Genomic DNA, 23,340 nt, shown 5'->3' with positions numbered 1-23,340 from the left:
CTAAAACCTTTGATGGGTAAAATAAAGGTAAAGTGTTTCAACTCTCATTTTGTTAACTAAATAAAATATAATGCTCAATAAATTTATGTTCAGATACGAATGGTGTGTGTGAAAGACAGTGTGCTGTTTTTCATAGAGCTGAGGGCTCAAAGTAAGTGTATGAAGGTTAGAGTAAGTGGAGTAAGTGGAGTAAGTTTATGATGGTCAAAGGAAGTAGGGAATGTTAAATCCATGATCAGTTTTAACTGTTTGGAAGCTCTGAAAGAGATTTATTTTTCTTTATTGGTCAGAGACGGGTTCAACATAGTTTCAGTCAATCTGTCATGAGCAGACAGAAAAAGTTTGAAGAAGTTCTTGGTGAAACTTTGAGTAGTGAACATTTAACTGACGATAGAGCTAAAAGAGATGTTTGGATAAACCTTTAGGTTTGGTTTGATGTAGGAAGGTAAAACAGTAAGTAGTTTGGAATGAATTTGCAAGTTGTAAATGAAAGATAAATGAAAGTGTTGAAAATCACTGAACGTTTGTATGAGCGAAGGAGGGGGTTTGTGAGGCGCTGTATCTGTTCTTCCAGAAATTGCTGAAACAAAAACAAAACAACGATAAGCTTTTCTCTTCTCTCGTTAAAGCTTTGAGAGAGAGTGCTTATGTGTGGCCTACTCTATTTGTTAGGGTCCATATTTTATTTTCTCATTGATAAGAAGCAGAGATAACAATCTTTCAATCTGATTTTCTTACAGAAGTTTCTTTAACATCAGAAACGAAACTTCATGTTACAGAAGAAACAGGAGAAAGTTTGACTTTTCTCAGAGAAACTCTGTGTTATGGCTTAGGCAGCAGCTTTGCTGTGCGGTACGCAGCTGTGAATTCTGTGTACGTCATGATGGCCAATCGAAATAACTTGAGTTTTATTTTGATGTTTCTCTATGTTAAGTTTTTTGGTTTAAGTATAATTTAAGTTTAATCACCTGTCGAGAATAGGGGAAATGAGATGTGTGAGTGTCACGTGTAATTTATGTTGCTTAACCCTTTTCCAACAAAAATATTTTAAACAGGGGTTTGTAACATAAATGGGGACTCATCCATGATGTTTAGATCTTCCTCTCATTTTTCAGTTTGTCCCACATGTAGTCACTGTTGCAATTTAGTAGGTGATGTAATTCAGCCATTACATGGTTTGGATGTGTTGATTAATTTAAATTCAGATTTGCAATTCAGAAATTGAAATGTAACATGGCAGTTATGGATCATGGAGACTCACAGTTGATTATAGAGTAGCTAAGCAAACCAATACATTGATAAGATAAGACATCTTGTGTCTGACTCATCAACGATTTCCAGCTTAATTAACCGAAACACAAATGGTTTACAGTGTTTGATATGACTAATGGATTTTGGTCTGTACCTATTGTAAAAGAAATTCTATCATTATTTACTTTTACAATTTAAGGTCAACCTGATATCATATCAGCAGTCTTTGCAAAAGACTTAAAAGACATCAAAGACATTTGAAAGATTTTGATTTAACATCAGTCATCATTCAATATATTGATGATATATTGATTTGTTCAGAAGACAAACCTGAACATGAGAGAGACGTCAGGCTGTTTGATTTCTTGTACAATAAAGAAGTAACAGAAGTGACAGAAGTAATCTTTGACCCAAATTCAAAGTGTATCACAGGGTAAAAGACAAAAAACACCTAGTCGCAGTGAGGCAGATAAAATACATCTATTAACAACTATTCAAGAGCTGAGATCTTTCTTTTTTGGGTTTATGTAATTACAGTCGTAATTAGCTTAAAGGGTATGCAGAAAAATCACAACCCTTAAACAATTTGTTTAAAGGTAATCCAAATGCCCAAGACTCAGTTAACTAGACTCCTGAAGCTAACATAGCTTTTGAGGGATTTAAAGAAGCCTTATGCGAAGCTCCTGCACTTGACATGATTAATCACAGAAAGTCTTTTACATTGTTATATGACATCTGTTTAAATACAAGAAAATTGAAATAAGTCTGTACTGTATTGGTATTATTCACAACAACTTGACTTTGTTTTACAAAGCTGGGGCCTTGTTTACGAGCAATTCAGGCAGTGTATTTGGCCTTGCTTGGTCAATAGATAACCATTATCTGCCATATTCTGTTTATGCTTTATTATTTTTAGGGAGAGCTGCTCGTATGACATTGAAGAAGGCACACCATCAAATCCAGCTGAATTACTTGGTCTGTCTGAAGCAATTCCAAACAGCCATGATTGTGACTGTATAGATATTATACAAATATTAAGTGTTCTTAGACAATTTGCCACTTAAGAATTCAAATTTGATTGTTACAATGATGTGTATCTTTTGTGGACAAAAGGGAAATGAAAGGCAAAATCACAAAAACATGTTAACTGGCTAGTAACAGAACTAACATTTATATTTTAATATTTTGTTATGCCTGTGGAGCTGTGCATAAATCTCGAGCAGGTTGGCAGCAGAGAGGTTTCCTGAGATGTCCCGGGAACAGGTTGTGGTAAAAGCCCACCTGAAGGGAGTTTCTAGTGAGATTAAAGGGAATACCTTGCTGACCAGGCAGCTATGGTTGCCAGCCGCATGAACGGCAGAGAGGAACTCTTACTGCTCAGAAGTGTCATCTATGGTGACAAACAGCTCACAGACATAGCTGAGAACCTGATTTTCAAATTCAATGCTCCAGAAAGGAGAAATGAGAATGGTTTGAAAATAGTTGCAAATTGGCAGATGACAATATTTGGAGATTTTAACATTAAATCCAAAAGTCTTTTCCTTATTTGGTCACACAGATACACAGTGTCGGACGCTTAGGCGTTTTTCAAATGTGTTCACATTTTAAGGCAAATTGGTGGGCGAGGGGTTTTAGGAAACAAGCAAAAGAAATTGTTTGCGGATGCGTAACTTCTCAAAACACAATTCGGCACCCAAATTCTATCAGCTATAAGCAAAACACCTCAGGGCTGTTTGGTGAATTGCAGAGTGACTTTATAACCTTACCTAAATGCAATGGTTGTCAAGATATTACAATTATAACTGATAATTTTCTCGTTTGGTGTAAAGGTTTTTTCACAAAGAAAGGCTTTGCTGCCTTTATGGCTAATATACTGGTTTGAAACATCATTCCAGATGAAATGAAACTTTATTGATTCTGATCAGGGTTAATGCTTTACTGGTCAGGTATGTCAGGAAGTCTGTAGGCTTTTGGAGATTCAATGGCATAGCTGCCATGAACTTCAGACCTTGCAGAAGTAAACTTACAGTTAATATCAGATTCTCTTTTTACATTTTGCATGGCTTTGACTGAAGCGGTAAAAAAAAGAAGCAAAATTAGGTTCAGGATGCTGTAAAAATTATGGACAACATAATATTGTGCCAGGGCAAATGCTTTATAAAAATTACAATACTGAGGCCTAAAACCAAAATGGGATGATCCTTATGCGGTCCTACTAGGTACCCCTTCAGCAATAAAATTCAGCGAATAAAATTCAACAGTAAAACTCAGCAGTGAAGTTGCTAGGTAAACCTAGATGCAAAATTAGCTTATACTCCCCAAATCTTAGACAGACGAAATGCTGTGGGATGGAGTAGTGCATGAGAAGAACCTCGTTTTTTTTAGGACGAGGGGGCCAACCTCATGTTGAAGATATGGGGTGGGGGGCAAATGTTTAGCTCCTCCAGAACCAGCCTAGTCGTCTGAGGGTGTCTATAGTTTCTATGGGAGTCAAAGCTAGTTATTTACTAGCAATAGTCAAAGCTAGTTATTTACTAGCAATAGTCAAAACAAGATATTTCCTAACAAATCTGTTTATACAAAGTTGTTTTTGGCCATGGAGCTCTCTTGTTTTCCTCTCTTTTGTTTTTATGTTTTCGCAGAGATATATGCTGGCGGCCTTCAAGAAAATCGCTGAAAAATAAAGCCTTATCATGTTTACGAGTCTACTTGGTGCCAACCTCCAGCAGACAGCAGTTGGCACTCCGCTGTACTTCGAGAATTCTGCCGGAAGGACGGACTGGCGAGACTTCGTGGATTCCGGTTGATTCCATGAACAGAGACATTCTGAGTTTCAAGAATCACAACTGACATGGTTGCAAGTGTTGTCTTCATGACATGACACAGAGTCAGAAATGTATGAGATGTGATGTGTGTTTCACATCTGTTCAGAATGATTCATGGATTCACTCTAACTGTATGCACTCAGTATTTGTATTGGCTATTAATTAACACATGTACAGCATATGTACAGGGGTTTTGTTTTGAAATTTAAGCCATTTGGCTGTTATACAAGATTTATCCAGATTAAAACCAGGTAAATGGGTCATTTTTAATTATGACACTGAAGTGTATGAGCCAAATTATCACGATTATGTTATTTGCTGTGTTGATTTCTGATCACGATTCAGATCCATTATTCCATCCATGGTTAGAAATCACTGTAATCTTAATTTGGCAGTAACTCTAGCTCATACATACACTAAGATGCCTAATATTTCCAATTGTTGGTTATGTCAATCTTTCTTCAAAAATCTACATATGTATGTTTGTATATTACCGCTGTCTGATTTAATTTCCATCACTGAACAAAGTAACGTGGGTAACATTTGTAAAATTCTAATTGATTTGATAATCGACATCTCTATTCAATCTTAGAACACTCTTAAGTGCTATCCCCAGTTGATGGTTTTGGTATCAAAGTTGCAACCTTACCAGATAATTTGTTTATCTTACTATGCCCTATTGCTGAGAAGAGATGCTGAAAATGGCTGAAATTGTTAAAGTTGGAAATGGCCATAGCATAGGCATCTAGGGATGGTAAAGAGTATATTTCCATGATCTTTGGGGGGATTCTAATTGTACCAAATCACAAGGCGAAGTTGGTGTCAAGTGTATGATTATTGAACCACTGATAATGTCAAATCCTTACAGATGTGTTTTTAAGGTTGTCGATTATTCATGGGAAAGTAGTCTGCTATTCACAAGCAGTGTTTGCCACTACAAAAAGTTATCTTATCCAAGTAATACCTAGTATTTGCCTGCGTACAACAGTACTGAATCAAACCATCGATTTGCTCTAAATGTAAATTTAAAGGGAATTCTTTCTGATATTGAAGGAAACGGGGTAAACATTACAAACTAGAAATGCGTTTCCAGTTTTCCAGATGTGACAAAGCTCTTCTGATAATGACAAATGAAACACTAATTGCTTTTAATGGTACACACTTCGTTTGTGGTAACAAAACTTATCCATTACTTCCTAAGGGCTGAAAGGTAACCCGTTATTTGTACCTTTAACAGCGATGTGAGTAGTGTCAGAGGATTATGTGAAGCAGCACTTAATCATGAGACATACGTTCGATTTCTGATACTGAGAAATGTTTAGGAAGATTCCATTCGGAGAAGTAACTGATTTACAAAACGAAGTACACACATTAAATGAAGCATTTGAAGCTACAGCGAATGTCACTCTCATTTCTATTGCTAATATTTCGGATGAAGTAAATGCAATTAGAAAAGTTGTTTTGCAAAATCGAATGGCGCTTGACATGCTGTTGGCTTCTCAAGGGGAGCACATGTTATGTAATTGTAATTGCGGCCGAATGTTATGTTGCCTATACATTCCGGAAGATTCTGGGAAAGTGGTTGATAATCTGGCTAAAGTTTTGCACAAACAAATAGCTAAACTAAATGAAAACCATGGTCTTTTCTTATCTGACTGGTTTACATCAATATTAGAACCACTTTGGAATCATTTAAAAACCATCTTAGTCGCAATTTCAAAAGTGTTTGTCATCTTGCTCTTATACATAAGAGTCATAAGAGTGTTGATTTGTCTTATTAGACACTTGACTGTGACAGGCCCATCAAGGCCATTATTCAGTATAAGACATACTCCCTCAACCGACGCTGTACGCGGAAACACAGAAATGACCTGTTCTTTTAAGAGCATGTAGAAGGGAAAAGTAAGGACTGGCCATCCAAGCTTTTTAAAGCTGTGTTTTGATAAAGATTATGAAAGTTTGCTTGCTATAATCATTTAATTTTGTCTTATATGATTAAGAGGGGGGAGTGAAGGATCCTACCTTAGATCCTCACGTGCAGAATGTTTTTATTGTTGTGTTTTTTTTATCTTTAATCATTTATTTACATAATCCTCATAATCATTTTATAATTATTAGTTTTTATCCAGTTAATTATTATATTTGATTTATTTAATATTATTTTATTATTATCAATTTCATTATTATCATTTTTATTATTACATTATTGTTTTTTATTCATTATTCATTCATTATTATATTTATATATTTTATTATACCATTCATTAATTCATTGTATTTCTATATTTTATATGTCTCTTTGTGGTTCAGTTTCACATTTGGGAAGTTTCATAGAACTGTTCTGTCTGTGTGTAAACAAGATAGATAAAGAGAATGTTTATGGAAGCCCAAGGTCTAAGGGATGATGCAGCTGAGCAATTTGGATATAACAAGGTGCATGCTGTATTCCTGGGTAGACGGGGTGGACGAGGTTTGAACATTGAGGCATATGCAACTGAAACTAACTGTCCATCAATAAAACTCTGTTCTATTTTATCATCTAAAACCTCTGTCTCACGACTCTGTTTACGACTCTGTTTATGCTCTCCTCTAGCAACGATTGATCAGTTCTGTATCTGACAGATGCTTTAACAAAGTAAACGTATATTTTCTGACGTGATCTGGTGTCCGGGGCTGGATCGTTTTTTATTTTGTCTGTGGTGTGGAGACCAGATCTAACAATACTTAGCTGCAATATTCTACTTGTTATATTATCTATTGATTGTCTGTGTTCTCCCCTACATTTACTCATGTAATGCTGCTTTGCAACAATTAACAATTGTGAAAAGTGCTATATAAATAAAATTGAATTGAATAAATGGTAAGTGGTATTTATTAATATCATAGTCATTATGCCTGTACTGTGGATGTCACAGTGCCACTAAGTTGTGTTGCTTTTCAATATCAATTTACAGCTACAGGTTTAGTTGTATAGCTTTCAGCTGCACACATACCTGATAACAGTTGTTGGTGTTTGAATTTATGTCGCCCTTCATACATCATCTGGTATAATTGAAACGATTGCCTATGAGCTCTGGGCATTCGTAAACCACGCCTCAAATATGAGCAAATAAACATGTGGTTCCCAGACCACGTCTCATTCTCTATGACAGGGGTCCCCAACCTTTTTTTCACTGCGGACCGGTTTTACCTTTGAAAAAAATGAACGGACCGGAAAATTAACGGACCGGGTGAGGGTGGGAGGTTTGGGTGTTGGTTGCCGAGTTGCTGTTCAAACAAAGTGCTGAAAATCCTCCTTTGCAAAATGTATAATGTTTTAAACGGAAGTAAAAATCAAAGAACCATGCGTTAGGAAAATTAATAACAGCTTTATTTTAATGGACGTGTAAATGGCGGATTACTTTCATTTTTTTAATGAGTTTGCCTGCCAATTTAGTCTTAATAATTAACGGTAAACGAACTTGACTTGCTGTTCTCGAAGGCAGCTCGAACTTTAGGTCAAGTAAGTTCAAGTAACAGAACAGAAGAAAAAAAATAGCAGTTGAAGGAGAAGATCAGAAGGAGGAGCGATGCCAGAAGAATTGCGGCTATATGCGCGGAGACACTGAGACTCTCGTTAAAATTTTGTGCTCATGAAGGCCTGTACTGGAGTTTCAGAGAGAAGTTCTCCTAAGGAAAACTTTATTCACGACACAAGGTAACGGAAATTATTAAATAAATTTATTGTATAGATTATATTGTGTATGTGTTTGTATGTTTGTATAGTTCCGCTGCTGCCATATGCCCCAGGAGCCTCTAAAATAGTTTCAGTGGGACCATCGTCTCGTGTTCTAATCAAGCATTTGAGCATTGACTGTACATGCTTCTCCGTGAGGAGGCGCACGATTCAAAGAGCGCAGATCGAGTATTGGTCGTAACCCAGCACCTTTCTTGGGTACTAGGAAGTAAAGCTGTAAAACCCCGACCTCATCTCGGCAGGAGGGACTGGCTCTATCGCGTCCTTCTCCAGGAGGACAGCAAACTCTGCATGCCGGGTGAACTGAATCGCGTAGCCGAGTCTGATGGTGCGAATAAGCCATCGCGATGGGCTGAGAAGCTCTAGCCAGGTACCGTGCAAGCAGGACTAAAGGCACAACAGACGTACCCACAGTGGGGCAGCTGGGCGAAGTCGAAGTGCCCTCCCTAGTGCGGTGCATAGACACATGAGGGGGCAGGTGAGCATATGGGAACGCTGGCCTGGCTGCGCGGCCGAACAGCCGGGACAAATAGATGCCTGGTTAGACTCACCAGATGTCCAATCGTCCAGGCAGGACGGTTCGGGTGATGGGGGTGGAGTTCAATCCAAGCCGACTGCCTTCGCCATGGTCATCTTCCCACAGAAGGAACATGAACCATCCACAAGCGATGCCTCAGCATGTGAGATGCCCATACACGAGGGGCAGTGAGTGTGACCATCCGAGACGCCCATATATTTGCCGCATCCAGCAGCACCCGGGTGGAACAACATCTATAAAAAGACGCAAATCCACCTGTGAAAAAGAGAGAAATGTTGTCTTAAAAAAGACAGATTAATGTGTAGCTCTTTTAGTGAGGAAACTACTCTTTTTGTGCAGATGGATAATGAAGCATGCAGGGGACAGTAACCACACTCTCCATAAAATATTAATGAACACAGGCAGTGTTAGCCACTGCAAGCGCTATCATGCCAACTATCACGCACAGGTTCCTACAAAAAGCTGCTTCTAACACACACAGCAGCAGATGGCTCCGAACCGAAAAGCTAATGAATGTTTACCTGCTGTCATTTATACCCACCTGGTGGGGTGGAGCCAGCAGATGCAAATACTGCATCTAGGTGAGACTCAGAATTAAGAATGTCTAAAAAAAGGTAGAGGAGTTTGCATATTGGCACTTTCCTTATGCAGAGCTGTGATACGCTGTTGATGTCAGAAGGAGCCCGCAGAGTGTGGCCTACCTTTCTTTACTGAGGAACTCATTTGCATAACATAAAGTACAGAGTTTTAATTTTGTCTTTAGAATTTCATCTGTGCATTTGCCACATGCAAAACCACTTCCAAAAAACCAATGGCATTGTGCTGAATGTAAAAAGTATAAACATGACAGCAAAATGTTAATATATTATGCATGCATTCATTCATGTGTTAATAACAGTGATTATTTGAACAGTTTCATAACATAGAGATGTAATTCAGAATGCTAGAGTCTCTAAAAGAGTATAAAGTCAATAGGTGATGTTTTAATGTTTATTTTCTTGATGGAATAATGTAAAGATTTGTTCTTAGGTTTAGCCATTATACTACGACATAGCCATGCTGTTTTCTTAAGGAATTTTTATGATCACCCTGGCTTCTGATGAAGGTATAGGGGGTTTGAAAGGATGATAAGGAGAAATGGTGTGGACCAATCAATATGTCCTCTTCTTCTCAGCTTTGGCACTGATGTCAGCCATAAAAGATGTCTGTCAGTCAGGGGCGGAGTGGGACCAACAAATCTACCTGGAAATTTTGTAGACCACCGGCCCTCTGTGGTCAAAAAATAAATAAAAATACATTAAGGTCTCGTAGACAAATAGTAAAACTAGGGCAATACAATAATAATAAAATCATAAAATCATGGCAAATTTTCCTAAATGAGTAATTATACAAAATGATACCTGTTTGAAAGACGAGGATGCGCACCTGTCAATCAGTGATTTGCACAGCGAGGCCAGAGACGAACGTGCTCATAAACAGGAAATAATATATGAAATAATGTGTGCATCTTTGAATAACTAAGAATACATTTCCTTTAAATATAATTTTGTTATATAAAGTATTAAGAAATATTAATGTTTTTTTCCACTGCTATTGCTTATTTAGACCTGTTAGACAATTTACATGTCAATACTGCCTCATTGTCTGTTTATTCATTTCAATATGCTGTTATGTAATGTGTGGATATTTATTGCCATTTGAGACGTTCATATTGCTGATATGAATATTCTTGTCTAATATTCAAGTTATATGCGTAATAATGTGTGCATCTTTGAGTAACTGACAAAAAATATTTTCAAAGGAACTGTATTCTTACAAAGTTTTGAGAGCATATTTATTGCCATATTGCCGTTGAATACTCTCTTCTATAATGGAAATCAAATAGTAGGAAATATATAATGTTGTATACTGCAAAGTAAGAATGCTTCAAAGACTGCTTGTAAGGTTTATTCATGTAAATTAGCCCACATTCCTTTACAACATTCAGATATGAAGATATAACCAGAGGTGGGTAGAGTACCCAAAATCTGTACTCAAGTAAAAGTACTTATACAAAAATGTACTCCAGTAAAAGTAATAATCTAATTATTAACTTGAGTAGGAATAAAAAAGTAAAAACAACTCAAGTAGTTAGTTATTAGTACTTCCAATTTGATAGAGAAAAAGTGTAAAAACACTGAAATCAGACTACTTGTAAGGCTTTCACAAACTTCTTCTTGAAAGTCTCATTGTTCTACTTATATACGTAAAACCTAGTTTAAAGTTAAGTACAAGCTCAAACACACACAGATGTTTTTCTGACTGTGTCTTTATTTTCACGTTCACAACACAAACTTGTCAGCATCTGCCTTTAAACAAGATAACAGTAAACAAAAAGAATGCGTGTGTTTAGAGTGTCTGTTATCATGTTTTTTTATGAATAGGTTATTTTCATTGCCTTTAAAGTGCAATTACTGAACATAAACAGGAGCTTGATAAAAATGCTAATTTTAGATTTTTATATGGAACTTATCAGATAATACGATAATATATTTTTTTGCAATTCAACTCTAGATTTATTATAATATATAACAAATGTTCCTTTATTACCATACTTTATTCTTTTATAAGTTTATACATTCTTTAGGAAGGATTTAAATAAATTACAATCCTGTTTTTATTTGTAGGTATTTGCTACACTTTAGTAAGGTGTCCAGATTTGCAAGACGTCCAGTGCTTTTCAGTTTGTTTAGTTTTGTGAGGAAAGGATATGAAAATGTGCAGATGTGTTGTTTGTAAGGTTTACAGGATGTGTCACTGCTTGCACAAGTGCGCATATGACAAAAACCCTCTGACAGTGTTTGAAATAGTATTACAATAAGGTAAAAGTGCCCATAGTTACCAAGTTACCATTAATAGTGTTTAAGGCATCAATGTGACACTTACCGTTATGCGTTGTTTCAGGTTGGAGTTGAATTTCTGTACACTAAGATGTCAGTTCATTTTGCTGCACACAGCATGCATCACATTATAAAACATTCTTTTTGACCTCTTGGAGTGAAAACATATTGAACTTGAGGCCACGCATGATCTGCCTCATATAGCTCTCACACGTCTTCCTCTGCTTTGACGATCTCCTTTCATCTATGCATGCTAAAGGGTGATGCATACCCACCTCTCACAATGCCCATCCTTAAATTTACTTTAAAAGTACTACTTACCCAAAACATTTACTCAAGTAAATGTAACGAAGTAAATGTATATCGTTACTACCTACCTCTGGATATAACCACTTGGAATTTTGTTATAGGGCCACCTAGTGGTCAAGCTCTGCAATTTTTTTCTTACATAATTGTACCACGTTTCGTATTAATATCTCATTCCTATCATAAATATAGCCATTTAAGAAAATGTGGCCCTGTCCCACTAAATGTTTGGGCGTGATGTTGCAACGACAAGTCAATAGTAAAAAAAAAAAATTTCTAGAATATTTCAGCACTGGATTTGTTTTAATCAGCTGAAGATCATAGGACTAGTTCGCAAAAGCAGTTTTCAAAAATAATGTTCAATATCTAACAAACGATTCAACTGAGACAAGTGGTCCTGGGGCAAAGTTATTTAGAATTAAATGGTCTATCAAATTATATGATGATCTTGTTTATGCCTGAAACACTGCATTGTACACAAGGCATAAAAAAATAAGTTTGATTCTGGTTGGTTGTCAGTTTAGGTCATGGGTCGGTAGGGATTTTATTTTATTTTTTATTTTTTTCAGTGGCAGCAAGGGATAGGTAGGAAATTGTTAAATTTTTTAATTGAATAGCGGATATATGAGGTGACTTTGGCTATATTGCGTGTTTGTCTCACGCAGCGCAGCACGTCTCCATGGATTATCTCTTTTGTCATAATCAGGATTTGACATTAACTTTTTTGCTCACCAGCCAAAGTGGCTAGTTTTTCAAAGTTACTAGCCACTCAGCATTTTCACTGGTCAAATGTTGCTGTTAAAATCAATTTTATATGATTAAACTTGACTTTGGCATCCTAAAATGACTTTAATTCGAGCAAATGTACTTGCTAAATTAGATGCAGACTGAATTTCAAATGCAGTCTGACTACCCAAATTAAGACAACATTTATTAGCTGGTATATAGCTGGTATATCAGCATAGATCATATCATATATTTAGGTGCATGAAAAACATGCTAGTAAGTAAGGCATAAATAGATTAACTTTGAATGAATATATTAAAAGTAGAGCAGGGGTGTAAAAGAAACACTTTCTAAACTGAAAAGATAAACACAAAACCCATCGACAACCACTTTAAATATTTATTAACAACAGCAGTAAATACTGTCAAGAAATGTACATTAATTTTACTGTCAGCTAGTTTATGCAGATGTATTTTATAAGCTTGATCATGGTTACTGATAAAAGTGATTTAAGACTTTTTAATGACAAATGTTGAGAGGGCATTATTGTAACATTAAAATGATGCGCAAACCTCTCAGCTGGCGGGTTTTCTTTGATTTCGTGTGCATTCAGGTATGCGCTGAATTTCTCTTCGCTCTTGCCCTGAGAGTTTGCACGCAATTTATATCTAATCAATCACTTCCATGCAATTGTTTTATCTTTCCCGAAGTGTGTATGCGCTCAGACTGCGTCCTCTTGTGCATTCGCAAATCCATCAGCTCTTGCACACTCTCTGGAAGGTGATGCTTTGGTCCGCAACGCCCCGCTGATCGCGTGCGCGTCTCTCAACAAACGGTCTCTTTGCGTTGCGCTGGGTGCAGAGTGCTCATGGAAGTTGTCGCATTGCGTATTGTTTATCATTTCGCATAACTTTTAAGAAAACTACAATTAAAAAAATTATATTCAACCTGGCAAAGTGGCTAGTGGGATTGGCTGTCTATCCCGCCACGGACGAAATCTACCCGCCTTTGGCGGGTGTTAATGTCAAGCCCTGGTCATAATACCATAAATTCAAATATTATAATTCACTTTCTGACCAACGTTCTGACCGCAAAAATGAGCCTTGGTTTGTCCTCTCTGGAAGAGAAAAGCCCACTTGCATATCGTTGTTCAGCTCGTCTTGTCTGTAAGTTACAACTTTCGGCGAGCGCAAAAGATTACGTTGCTGTGCACGAAAAAGCATCTCGAATGCACACCAAAAGTTACCAGTGCTTTTGTAAGTGACGACAACGATGTGTGAACGATTGTGTTAACGACCGTATAGCTGCCTTGTTTTTAGCATTGGTAGAGGATGTTGCATCGCGTGCTTTACAAAAACGGTGCTGTACTAAAAGGTAAATTATAGTTCGCCTCAAAGTTTTTTTATTTGTGTATTTATTTAATGTGTATTATTTCTTCCCCAAGCTCATAAAATAAATTTGGGTCGCACATAAATTGGCAGGGTCGGTCGGAAACCGGAACCAAACAAATTTTTTTCTTATGCCCAATCACTTAAACGGTGAAATATTGTGATAGCACCCCCCCAGCGGCCGATTATTTTCATACTCTGTACAGACCTTCAAAAGCCCCCATAGGCCAATTGGGGTGATACTCTGACAACCTTTCCCAAAATTGAAACCTACAATTGGGCCAAGTTTCTCTAGGCGTACTGTTTGGTCTGCACCTTCCATAAGAGCGAGGGATACAGAGCAGTCTGCACTCAAATTGCTTTTGTGGTACTTTGATGTCCTAGAGTGTAAATTGTATTAAATTGTCATCCTTAAACTGAAGTGAGTGCTACTGGTCTATAGTAATTTGAGGACGCCGGGGTGTCCTATCTTGCTGTCAGCGCTCTTCCAAATGCATATACTTAAGTTGAACAGGTGCTGGATCACTGCATTCAGCTGGTCTGCACATGCTCTCAGGACTCCAGGACAGGACTCTACCATGAGGTACCACAGTCTTACGCCGGATACAACTCTAGATAACAAAAAGTAAAGCTAAAACAAGCCAGAGAGAATGTACTACACTCCCTGACAAAAGTCTTGTCACTTATCTTTTCGCAGAAACACCTGCTATTAACCTGACTTTTAATTAATCAGTTGGTGTTAGAAATAGCTCATATGAAAAGCTAAAACCCTCCCATGTTTAATGCACTGAAATAAATTTGTTTCAATGAAAAAAGATTTATAATTTAATCAAGACAGAGAGGTCAGATTTTGGCAAGACAAAAGTTTTGTCGCCTATACAGAAATTGAACAAATTTACTGCAAATACCAAAATATGTCAGCAAATTAAGTAGTGGTGCTGTGAGATCCAAATTTAATATCTTGTATGACTTCCATGAGCTTGATGGACTGCATCCATGCGGTTTGGCAAGGATTCATACAATGTATTGATGAAGTCACCAGGAATAGCAAAGAAAGCAGTCTTGCATGCCTCCCAGAGTTCATCAATATTCTTTGGTTTCATCTTCCATGCTTCCTCTTTCATCCTACCCCACATATGTTCAATGATGTTCATGTCTGGTGACTGGGCTGGCCAATCCTGGAGCATCTTGATCTTCTTTGCCTTGAGGAACTTTGATGTGGAGAAGTATGCGATGGAGCACCATCCTGCTACAGAATTTGGCCTCTTTTATGGTTGGGTATATAAGAGATAGCTAAGATTTCTTGGTATTTTAGACTATTGATGTTGCCTTCCACCCTGGAGATCTCTTGCACACCCCCATACTGGATGTAAACAGACCATGATTTTTCCGCCACCATCCATGCGGGCTCCAGTAGGTCTCCTGCAATATTTGAGGCAACTGTGGTGTAATTCACTAGAAGATTCATCTGAAAAATCAACCTTCTGCTTTTCCAGCACCCATCCTTTTAGCAGGTTGTGGGCCTTGGTAAATGCCACATGGTTTTTCAATTGTCTTTTGTTTAGTGCTGGCTTCTGGGCACTGATTCGACCATGGAGGCCATTTCGAGACAAAATCTGACAAACTGTTCTGTTTGACACAGGGACTTCAGGTGACCAGGTCTCGTGGAGCTCTGTTGCAGTGGAAAATGGGCTGCCCTTGGATTTTCGAGCCAAGAAACGGTCCTCTCGAGCAGTTATCTTGTGGGGTCTGCCTGACCTGGACTTGTCAAAAACGTCTCCGGTCTCTTCAAATCCTTTTTTTATCTTCTGTACTTGATGCTGAGACACATTGAAGGTGTCTGCCACATCAGCAGTGGATCTGGTCTTCAGCCTCTTGATAATCAAAACTTTAGTCTCAGGGTGAATATTAAGCATGTTTGCAGAGGTCTAGTTGCAGTTGATGTGAAGGTGTAGTGTACTGGGGGTTTTTATACACCTAAGACCTAATTGATCCATTATTAGTCACAGATGAAGCTCATATGACAAGGCGACAACACTTATGTCTTTGCAAAAATTGGCTCAATGGTCTTTACCAAGCTGTGAATATTAGAAAACTTTTTGACAGTTTCATTTTGCACTGAAACATTATTACAAAAGCTGTTGGGATTAAAATGACCCATTTATTTAAAAAAAATATTGATTAGAAATATATTTAAGCGGCACTTCAGGTCAATTTGTACACAAGCGACAATACTTTTCTCAGGGAGTGTAGTATTATCTGGCGTTTGATCTGAAAAGGTTTTGGAATTGAAGTGTGTTTTTGCATTTCAAAGACATTTTAAATCAAACTTTTGATTTGAGGTTTTAAGGCTTTATTGCATTAATTAGTAAATTGATTAACTAACTGCACATTACAGTGGTTCACATTTCTTCATCTAAGAAGTATTTGCTGACAGTTGTCTGTGGTCCTTTCTATACACTTTGATGCTGATTATCTTTAGTGTAAAACATTGCAGTTAAATGTAGTTTAACTTTATTCTTGCAGCTAAAATGTTAGTCAATCGTGTTAGTTTGAAGTGTTTTGCATCATTTTATTGAGTGACAGTCAACAATTAAGGATTTGTCATGCTACAGTGGCAAGAAAAAGTATGTAATTTCATAGTTTCAGAATAAATTTGTCATAAAATGTGATCTGATCTTCATCTAAGTCAAGCGTATTGACAAACATAACATGTCTAAAAATAATTACACAAAAAAATCTGATCTTTCATGTCTTTATTGAGAACAACCAAAAACCTAACCCTAATTGGAGTCAGGTTTTAGCATACCTGGAGTCTAGTTAAGATAATACGTTTTGAGGTGTGGATTACAGCTACTATGACTGATAATAACCCTTCAAACCTTTGGAGCTTGCTGTGCACAAAAGGAACACGCTTATGTGAGCCATGCCTTGCCAAAAAGAGCTTTCAGAGGAGCTACGATCAAGAATTGTTGCTTTACATAAAGTTTAAAAGGGTTACAAAGTTATTTCAAAGACTTTAGAAATTCACAAGTCTACAGCAAACAATCTACAAATGCAGAGGCATTGGGAGTGTTGCTACTCTACCAAGAAGTGGGCGCCCAGTCAAAATGACAACAAAGACTCATCAATGAGGTAAAGAAACAACCCAATGACTGCCAAAGATTTGAAGGCATCATTGGAACTTGCTACCATCTCTGTTCATGAATCTGCCATATGCAAGTCTTTGAAAAGGCACAGTGTCTATGGCAGAACACTACAGAGGAAGCCCCTGCTCTCCCAAAAAACATTGGTGTGAGCTTGAAGCAGTGTTGTATTCGAGACGAGCTCATGCGAGTCAGAGTCAAGACGGAGTCCAGAGAGGGTTGAGTCCGAGTCAAGACCGAGACCAGAGAAGGTTGAGTCCGAGTCAAGACTGAGTTCACATAAAGTTGGGTCTGAGAAAAGACTTAAGGTCATGGTCTATGCTAGGCCATTTCTGATTTCACTTAATTAATGTTTTGTTAAAAATGTCAAAGTCACCCTCAGTTTAATGATTTTGAAATCCACTCTATAATATTAGGTCCTACAATTTACACAGGTCAACTGTAAAACAAACCACAGCACACCAATTTACAAAATAAATGTATTATTTATTAAACAAAATAATAATTTAGTTAAATAAAGATAATAAGCTACATTACTGTGCAAAAGTCTTAGGCCATCACCACCAGCCTTGTTGTTTTAGAAGTTTTAATGTCCATCCATATTTATTTTTTAATCAATTTTATAAAGATACAAACAAAAAATGCAGGAAATATGTAAAAAAATTAAAATTTTCAGGACTAAATGTCTTCTTTAGGCATCGTCTGTGTTTAGTGTGACCTCTCTTGGCACTAAACGCATCTTGAGCGTTTTTGTGTGCAGAATGAAGTTAAAATTTTATTTAGGTTTAAGAGATCCTGCTGTTTCCTGCTATTGCTCAAGTGGAAGGGGAGTTTATCCTTAAAACTTGACACTTCAGTTTTTATTTTTATACAGTTTTTATACTATATACACATTTCCTGTATTTTCTGAATGTATTCTATTAAAGAGACTGGACTGAGAAACAATTATATATGATCACTATAACATTGCAAAAACCACAAATCTAATTGTTGCATGGTGGCATAAGACTTTTGCACAATACTGTATATTTGAAAATTTTAATTAATAAATAAATGTTGTTATGATATTGTGTAAATGATTATCACCAACAACATATTAATTTCTCTTCTAAGATATAAATCAAGAATAAAATATAATAATACAGAAATATATGTAGACTTAATTTACAATTTGTTTATTGCAATAGGTCTACTGCTGGAAGTATGTGTAGTGCCACTGTCTTAGGGCCAATCCGATGTGCACAAAAAAAAAATTCACCAATCACTGTTCGTGTCAATCTTACATCAGTTTAATGAAACAGTAATATATATTTTAAAAGGGACTCTTGTGAACTTGAGAATAAGTCAGATTCCAAATGTATTCGAGTTTGAGTCACGACCGAGTCAAAATGCTCACGAGTCCATGACAAGACCATTAAAATATGGTCTCGAGACCGAGTCTCGAGTACTACAACACTGGCCTGAAGTTTGCAAAAGAGCACCTTGGCAAACTCCAGTGCAATTGGGAAAATATTTTATGGACTAATGAAACAAAAGTTGAATTGTTCGGAAAAAAATACTATGGCACAAAAAGAGCACAGCTTACCAAAAATAAGCATCATCCCAAAAGTGAAGTATGGTGGAGGGAACATCATGATTTAGGCGTGCTTTGATGCCTCAGGGCCTGGAGCAATTGCCATCACGTTGCCAAGTTTAACAAAATATCCTACAGGATAATGTAAGGGGGTCTGTCCACCAGTTAAAGTTCAGTAAAAAGTGGTTGATGGAGCAGGACAATGACCTTAAGCAAGAAAATCCACCACAGACTGGCTTAAAAAAAGCACAATTTGGAGTAGCCTAGTCAAAGCCCAGACCTTAACCTGTGGAATGACCTCAAGAGAACGGTTCACACCAGAAATCTTACAAATGTCTGACTTGAACTGGTTTTGTAAAGAGGAATAGGCAAAAATTCCTTCTGAACGATGTGCAGTTCTGATTCAGAACTATTGAAAGCGCTTACTTGAAGTAATTGCTGTCAAAGGAGGTTCAACAAGCTATAAAATCCAAGGGCTCACTTACATTTTCCTCCAGCACTGTGAATGTGTAATGGGTGTTTTTAAAAAAAGAAAAAAAGAAACTCTATTTTTTTGTGTGCTGTCAGCTTGTACACACTGTGTTTGTCTAATGTTGTGACCTAGATGAGGATCAGATTACATTTTTTGGCAAATCACTGTATGTACAGACATACAGAACAGAAATGTAAAAAGCTGACACTCACAGCAAAATCCACCCAGAAAAGAAAAAGTACATACCAAACAGACAATTATCTACAGACAAAAGAGCAGCATTTATCTTTAAAGCTTGCTATTCATACATTTTAGCTGAAATCCCAACAGATTTTACCATCATCAGGCCTGGCAACAATCCATCGATTGGTATGTAACACTCTTTACAACAGTGAATGACAGTAAAAGGCAATCTGGAAGGCAGCAGTTTGTAATTGCATTTGATAGTCCAGTGTTACTCGCCCTTGTAACGTGGAAGACGCTTCTCTTTGAATGCCGCCAAACCTTCCAGTCTGTCTTTTGTTGGAATCACCTAGGACACAACAAAAAGCCATATCAGTGGAACATTTGTGTGCTGTCTTTAGAACTAAAAATAGTGATTTTCTAACCGATGTAGGCCAGCAGTAAAATTGTGAACTGCATTCTGTTAACACACAAAATGACCGCCACACAAACGGCAATTTATAAAAAAAAAAAATTTGCTATTATTTCCTTAAAATATTGTTGAATAATATTTTAAAACCATAGTCAGCGTGTAAACATACCTGAGCATAACATGCCTCTTCAATAGCTAATCCTGTCGCTAAATCCACCTGGAACATATACACATTTGCATCATTAGTTTTTAAATCTACACCAGAATGATTACATAAGCCACAAAATTACCCTAACTATAGAAAGAAGTCTCAGCTATATTCACAAACTTTCAATTAAAGTTCAAAGTCAAATAAATGTGAATAATCACTAAAAATATTTTTGTTCCCAAAATTTTGATGCTGTTAAAGGGCCAAAATAATGCCCATTTTTACATCATGTAATTTAAGTGTCAGGTGTGCCTGGAATGTGTCTGTGATGTTTCAGCTCAAAATATCCCACCGATCATTTCTTATAGCATGTGCAAAATGCCCCTATTTGGGCGGGGGCAAAAAGTTCTGCTTTCATTTGTGTACCTTTAAATGCAAATTAGTTACTGCTTTCAGTTAAAAATCGATCTGATTCCTGTGAATACAGTCTGGCACAATAGTATCTTTCCCACATTAGTGCTACCACATAACAAACACATTTAGAAAAGCTTTTGCGCAAAGTTAGGCAGTCATTCTGTTAGTGTGACATGTTAATGTGTTTATTGCCAATGGCTTTCAAACTGGATTATTTGATTTTGTTTGTACAGCAAGTTCAAGCATCTGAAATCCATGGCTGTGTCTCTAATATGGACTCTATTTTTTCTGAATTCAGTGTTGAATTCCATTCAAATACATATTCTAGCTAACATGGAAATAGCTAAACAAAATAGAGCATGGTATAAAACAGGGCATTTATACATGACATATTTGCAACAATACCTGAAAATGTAAATAAAATGTACATTAGTACTACTAATCTATTAGGTTGTAGTTGGACCATTATATTGAAAGATATGTTAGCAATATATAAATCCCTAACCCTAACATAATGTCATCAGTCTCTATATAACCAAATCAAAGGCACAAGGCGGTGGCATGGATACAATACTTCAGTGGTGTGTAAGCGGAAGAAGTCTTAAATCCTGGCATAACAGCTGCTTCGGATGTGGTAACAGCATAAGGAATATGTTTCTTTGAATTTCCATGCAGTCTTTTGACTGATTTCCTCAGTTTTCAATTCAATTAAATTTTATTTATATAGCACTTTTATTTATATAGCACAATAGGCAATTATATCAAAGCAGCTTTAAATTAAAAGAAGCAGGGGAAAACACAGAAAAATTGACAGACAACATAGGTAGCAAAATACAGCGGCTATGAATAAGCTTTACAAGCGAGATTGCTGATGATGTAATGTATAGAAGAGGGTGCTAAGTTAAGCCAATGGTGGCTGACTCCTAAGGGTTGAAAAAACCCTAGGTGAAAAACCTTCTGCATTTTTAGCCAGGAGGAAAAAAGTCATAGGAGGAAAAAAACCTTGGGAGATATTTATATCTACTGTATGTATGTAGTATGTATGTGGTCTGTTTGTCTTAATGTCCCTTGGGATCGAGGACGAGACAGGGAGAGATAAACAAAAACCTATTAGCGTAGGGGCCGTTCGCATGTAAAGCAAGTGTCACACAGTCTTGTGGTTTAATATCTGCTCGGTTCCAGACAGGCTAGCTATTGCAGCACTAGTATATTACCCAGACGAGTTATGTGAATGCTTTGTTCTGTACAGGCTTACTATTGCAAGATAAGAACATTTACTAGACAAATTATGTGAATGCTTTGTTAAGTGAAAAGTCTTAAGTTTAGACTTAAAGTGATCGACTGTGTCTGATTCTCGGACATCAGTTGGCCCATCGTTCCAGAGCTTAGGGCTAAGTATGAAAAGAATCTACCACCTTTAGACACTTTTCATATTCTAGGGATAGTTAAGAGACCAGAATTTTGCGACCACAGTGTACGTGATATTTGACTCGTAGCTAGTGTAAAGATGCCAGAATAAGACTTATGTAGTCATACTTCTTAGAATGAGTAAGCATTCTTGCAGCGGTGTTTTGAACTAGCTGAAGCTTGTTTACCTGATTTGCATGGCATCCCCTGAGTAACGGGTTACAATAGTCTATTCTAGAGGTCATAAAAGCGTGGATAAGCTTCTCTGCATCTGATGCAGACAGCATATGGCATATTTTTGAGATATTTCTAAGATGGAAGAATGCTGTGCAGCAGACGTTGGAGATATGACTATCGAAGGATAAATTGCTGTCGAACATAGGGGTGGCACGGTTCATAAAAAAAATCCGAACCGTTCGGTTCGCTTGTCTCGGTTCGGAGCGCGTGTGTGTCGTACGGTTCAACGGTTCATGGCATGCGCAATGTATGTAGCCTCGTGCACTGTATGTGACCTCAGATAGCGTGTTCCCCTGTCGCGAATAGCGCGAAAGAAGAGGTGACTGGTGTGGAGAGTGAGTGCTGCCGGTCATGTTACGTGTATAAATGGCAAGAGGGAGAGAAAAAGAAGTCTGCCCGCAGTTGGAGGCAGGGGCGTCATGCACCAATTTTTTTTAAGGGGGCACAGTGTCAACAGCTAACAGAAATTTGTGCATACACAGACATCAAACGAAATATTATAGAGCTTTCAGTCTTTTCCATGGCACTTACATTTCTAACAATCTGAAAACCCCTGCTTTCATGCAAAAACCTCCAAAATAAAAGTGATGACTAACTTTAATATCAAATACTATTCAATCGGAATAATGACACATTTGCATCATATTTACATCTGAAACGGCATGTTTTATTTATTTAAGTCTTAATGGCTTGTTTAATTGTGTCATTAATGCATTTTGCACAACAACTGCATTATTATTTAAAATTAATGTAATTTTAAATCCATAAAGTATATAAACAACGAAAATGACATAAGCTATAGACACATGATTGATTTTAATGTTCAATAATGATTTAAAAAATATATGTTTAAATAAAATTATTAGAGGAACGGATTTTTGCATTAAAGTTTACCTCATATGTGAGCATGTGAGATTCCGCGGCCGCGTGAACTCTGGCGAACTTTGGCGTTGTGCCAAGAAGATGAATCTCTACTAATATAACGTTGAGACGGTCACATTTAAAACCATACATTTTCTACACAGAGGATGTTAACTGCACATTACCGTACTGGGGTTTGGAAATGTTGTGAGCGTTTCTAACACAGCAGCAAGCCAGCAACAGGAGAGAGCTCGTGAAGGGGATCGCACACCGGCCGCGCAGCTCAGCGCCGCGCAGCTCAGCGCCGCGTCGCGCCGCGCCTAGGAGAACTCGGAGGTATTGTAAACCGGAAGTGCACATTAAATAGCGCGAGCTTCGTCAGATAGCGTCTACTTCAAAATGTAAAATATACGTTAGCAGCCAATGTTAATCATTAATGATGTGGGACACTTATGATGTTATTTAATGTTAAACTATGTGAGTGGCGCTCTGTGGCGCGACAGGGATTAGAACAACTTCCTGAGTCACAGCTGGGCGGCGCGGACAGGCGCCACCGGTGTGCGTACACTCATAGAAAACAATGTGTTACATTTTTTTTAGAACGGCGCCGCGCTGAGCTGCGCGGCCGGTGTGCGATCCCCTTGAGCGTGCCCAGACGCTGATGACGTCTGCAAATGTACTGACTGCAGCACCAGCTGCCGCCAGAATAAAAGTAATTCATGATCAAAACACTATCAAAACGGCGAAAATCTCCGAAAAGTGACAAGGATGCAGCACAGAATGTATAATAGTGTGCATATTAAATAGATTAAAAGTCAAATAACAGATTAATGGACGC

The 23,340-nt window shown here is 37.4% G+C and overlaps 1 protein-coding gene across 3 annotated transcripts in view; it reads right to left on the bottom strand.

Moving 5' to 3' along the window:
- Positions 1-16,207: 16,207 nt before the first annotated feature.
- Positions 16,208-23,340, bottom strand: part of auh (AU RNA binding protein/enoyl-CoA hydratase) — a 57,576-nt gene continuing 50,443 nt past the window's right edge. For all 3 annotated transcript variants that reach the window (XM_055209164.2, XM_073874006.1, XM_055209163.2), the window contains 2 exons: positions 19,605-19,652; positions 16,208-19,372 (listed from right to left, as the gene is read on the bottom strand). In XM_055209164.2, the coding sequence (XP_055065139.2) occupies positions 19,295-19,372; positions 19,605-19,652 (126 nt within the window). In that variant the 3' untranslated portion in view covers positions 16,208-19,294. The remainder of the gene's footprint in view (positions 19,373-19,604; positions 19,653-23,340) is intronic.

The sequence above is a fragment of the Misgurnus anguillicaudatus genome, chromosome 12 (assembly GCF_027580225.2).
Source record: "Misgurnus anguillicaudatus chromosome 12, ASM2758022v2, whole genome shotgun sequence".
NCBI lineage: Eukaryota > Metazoa > Chordata > Actinopteri > Cypriniformes > Cobitidae > Misgurnus > Misgurnus anguillicaudatus.
This window is presented reverse-complemented; position numbering and strand designations above follow the sequence as displayed.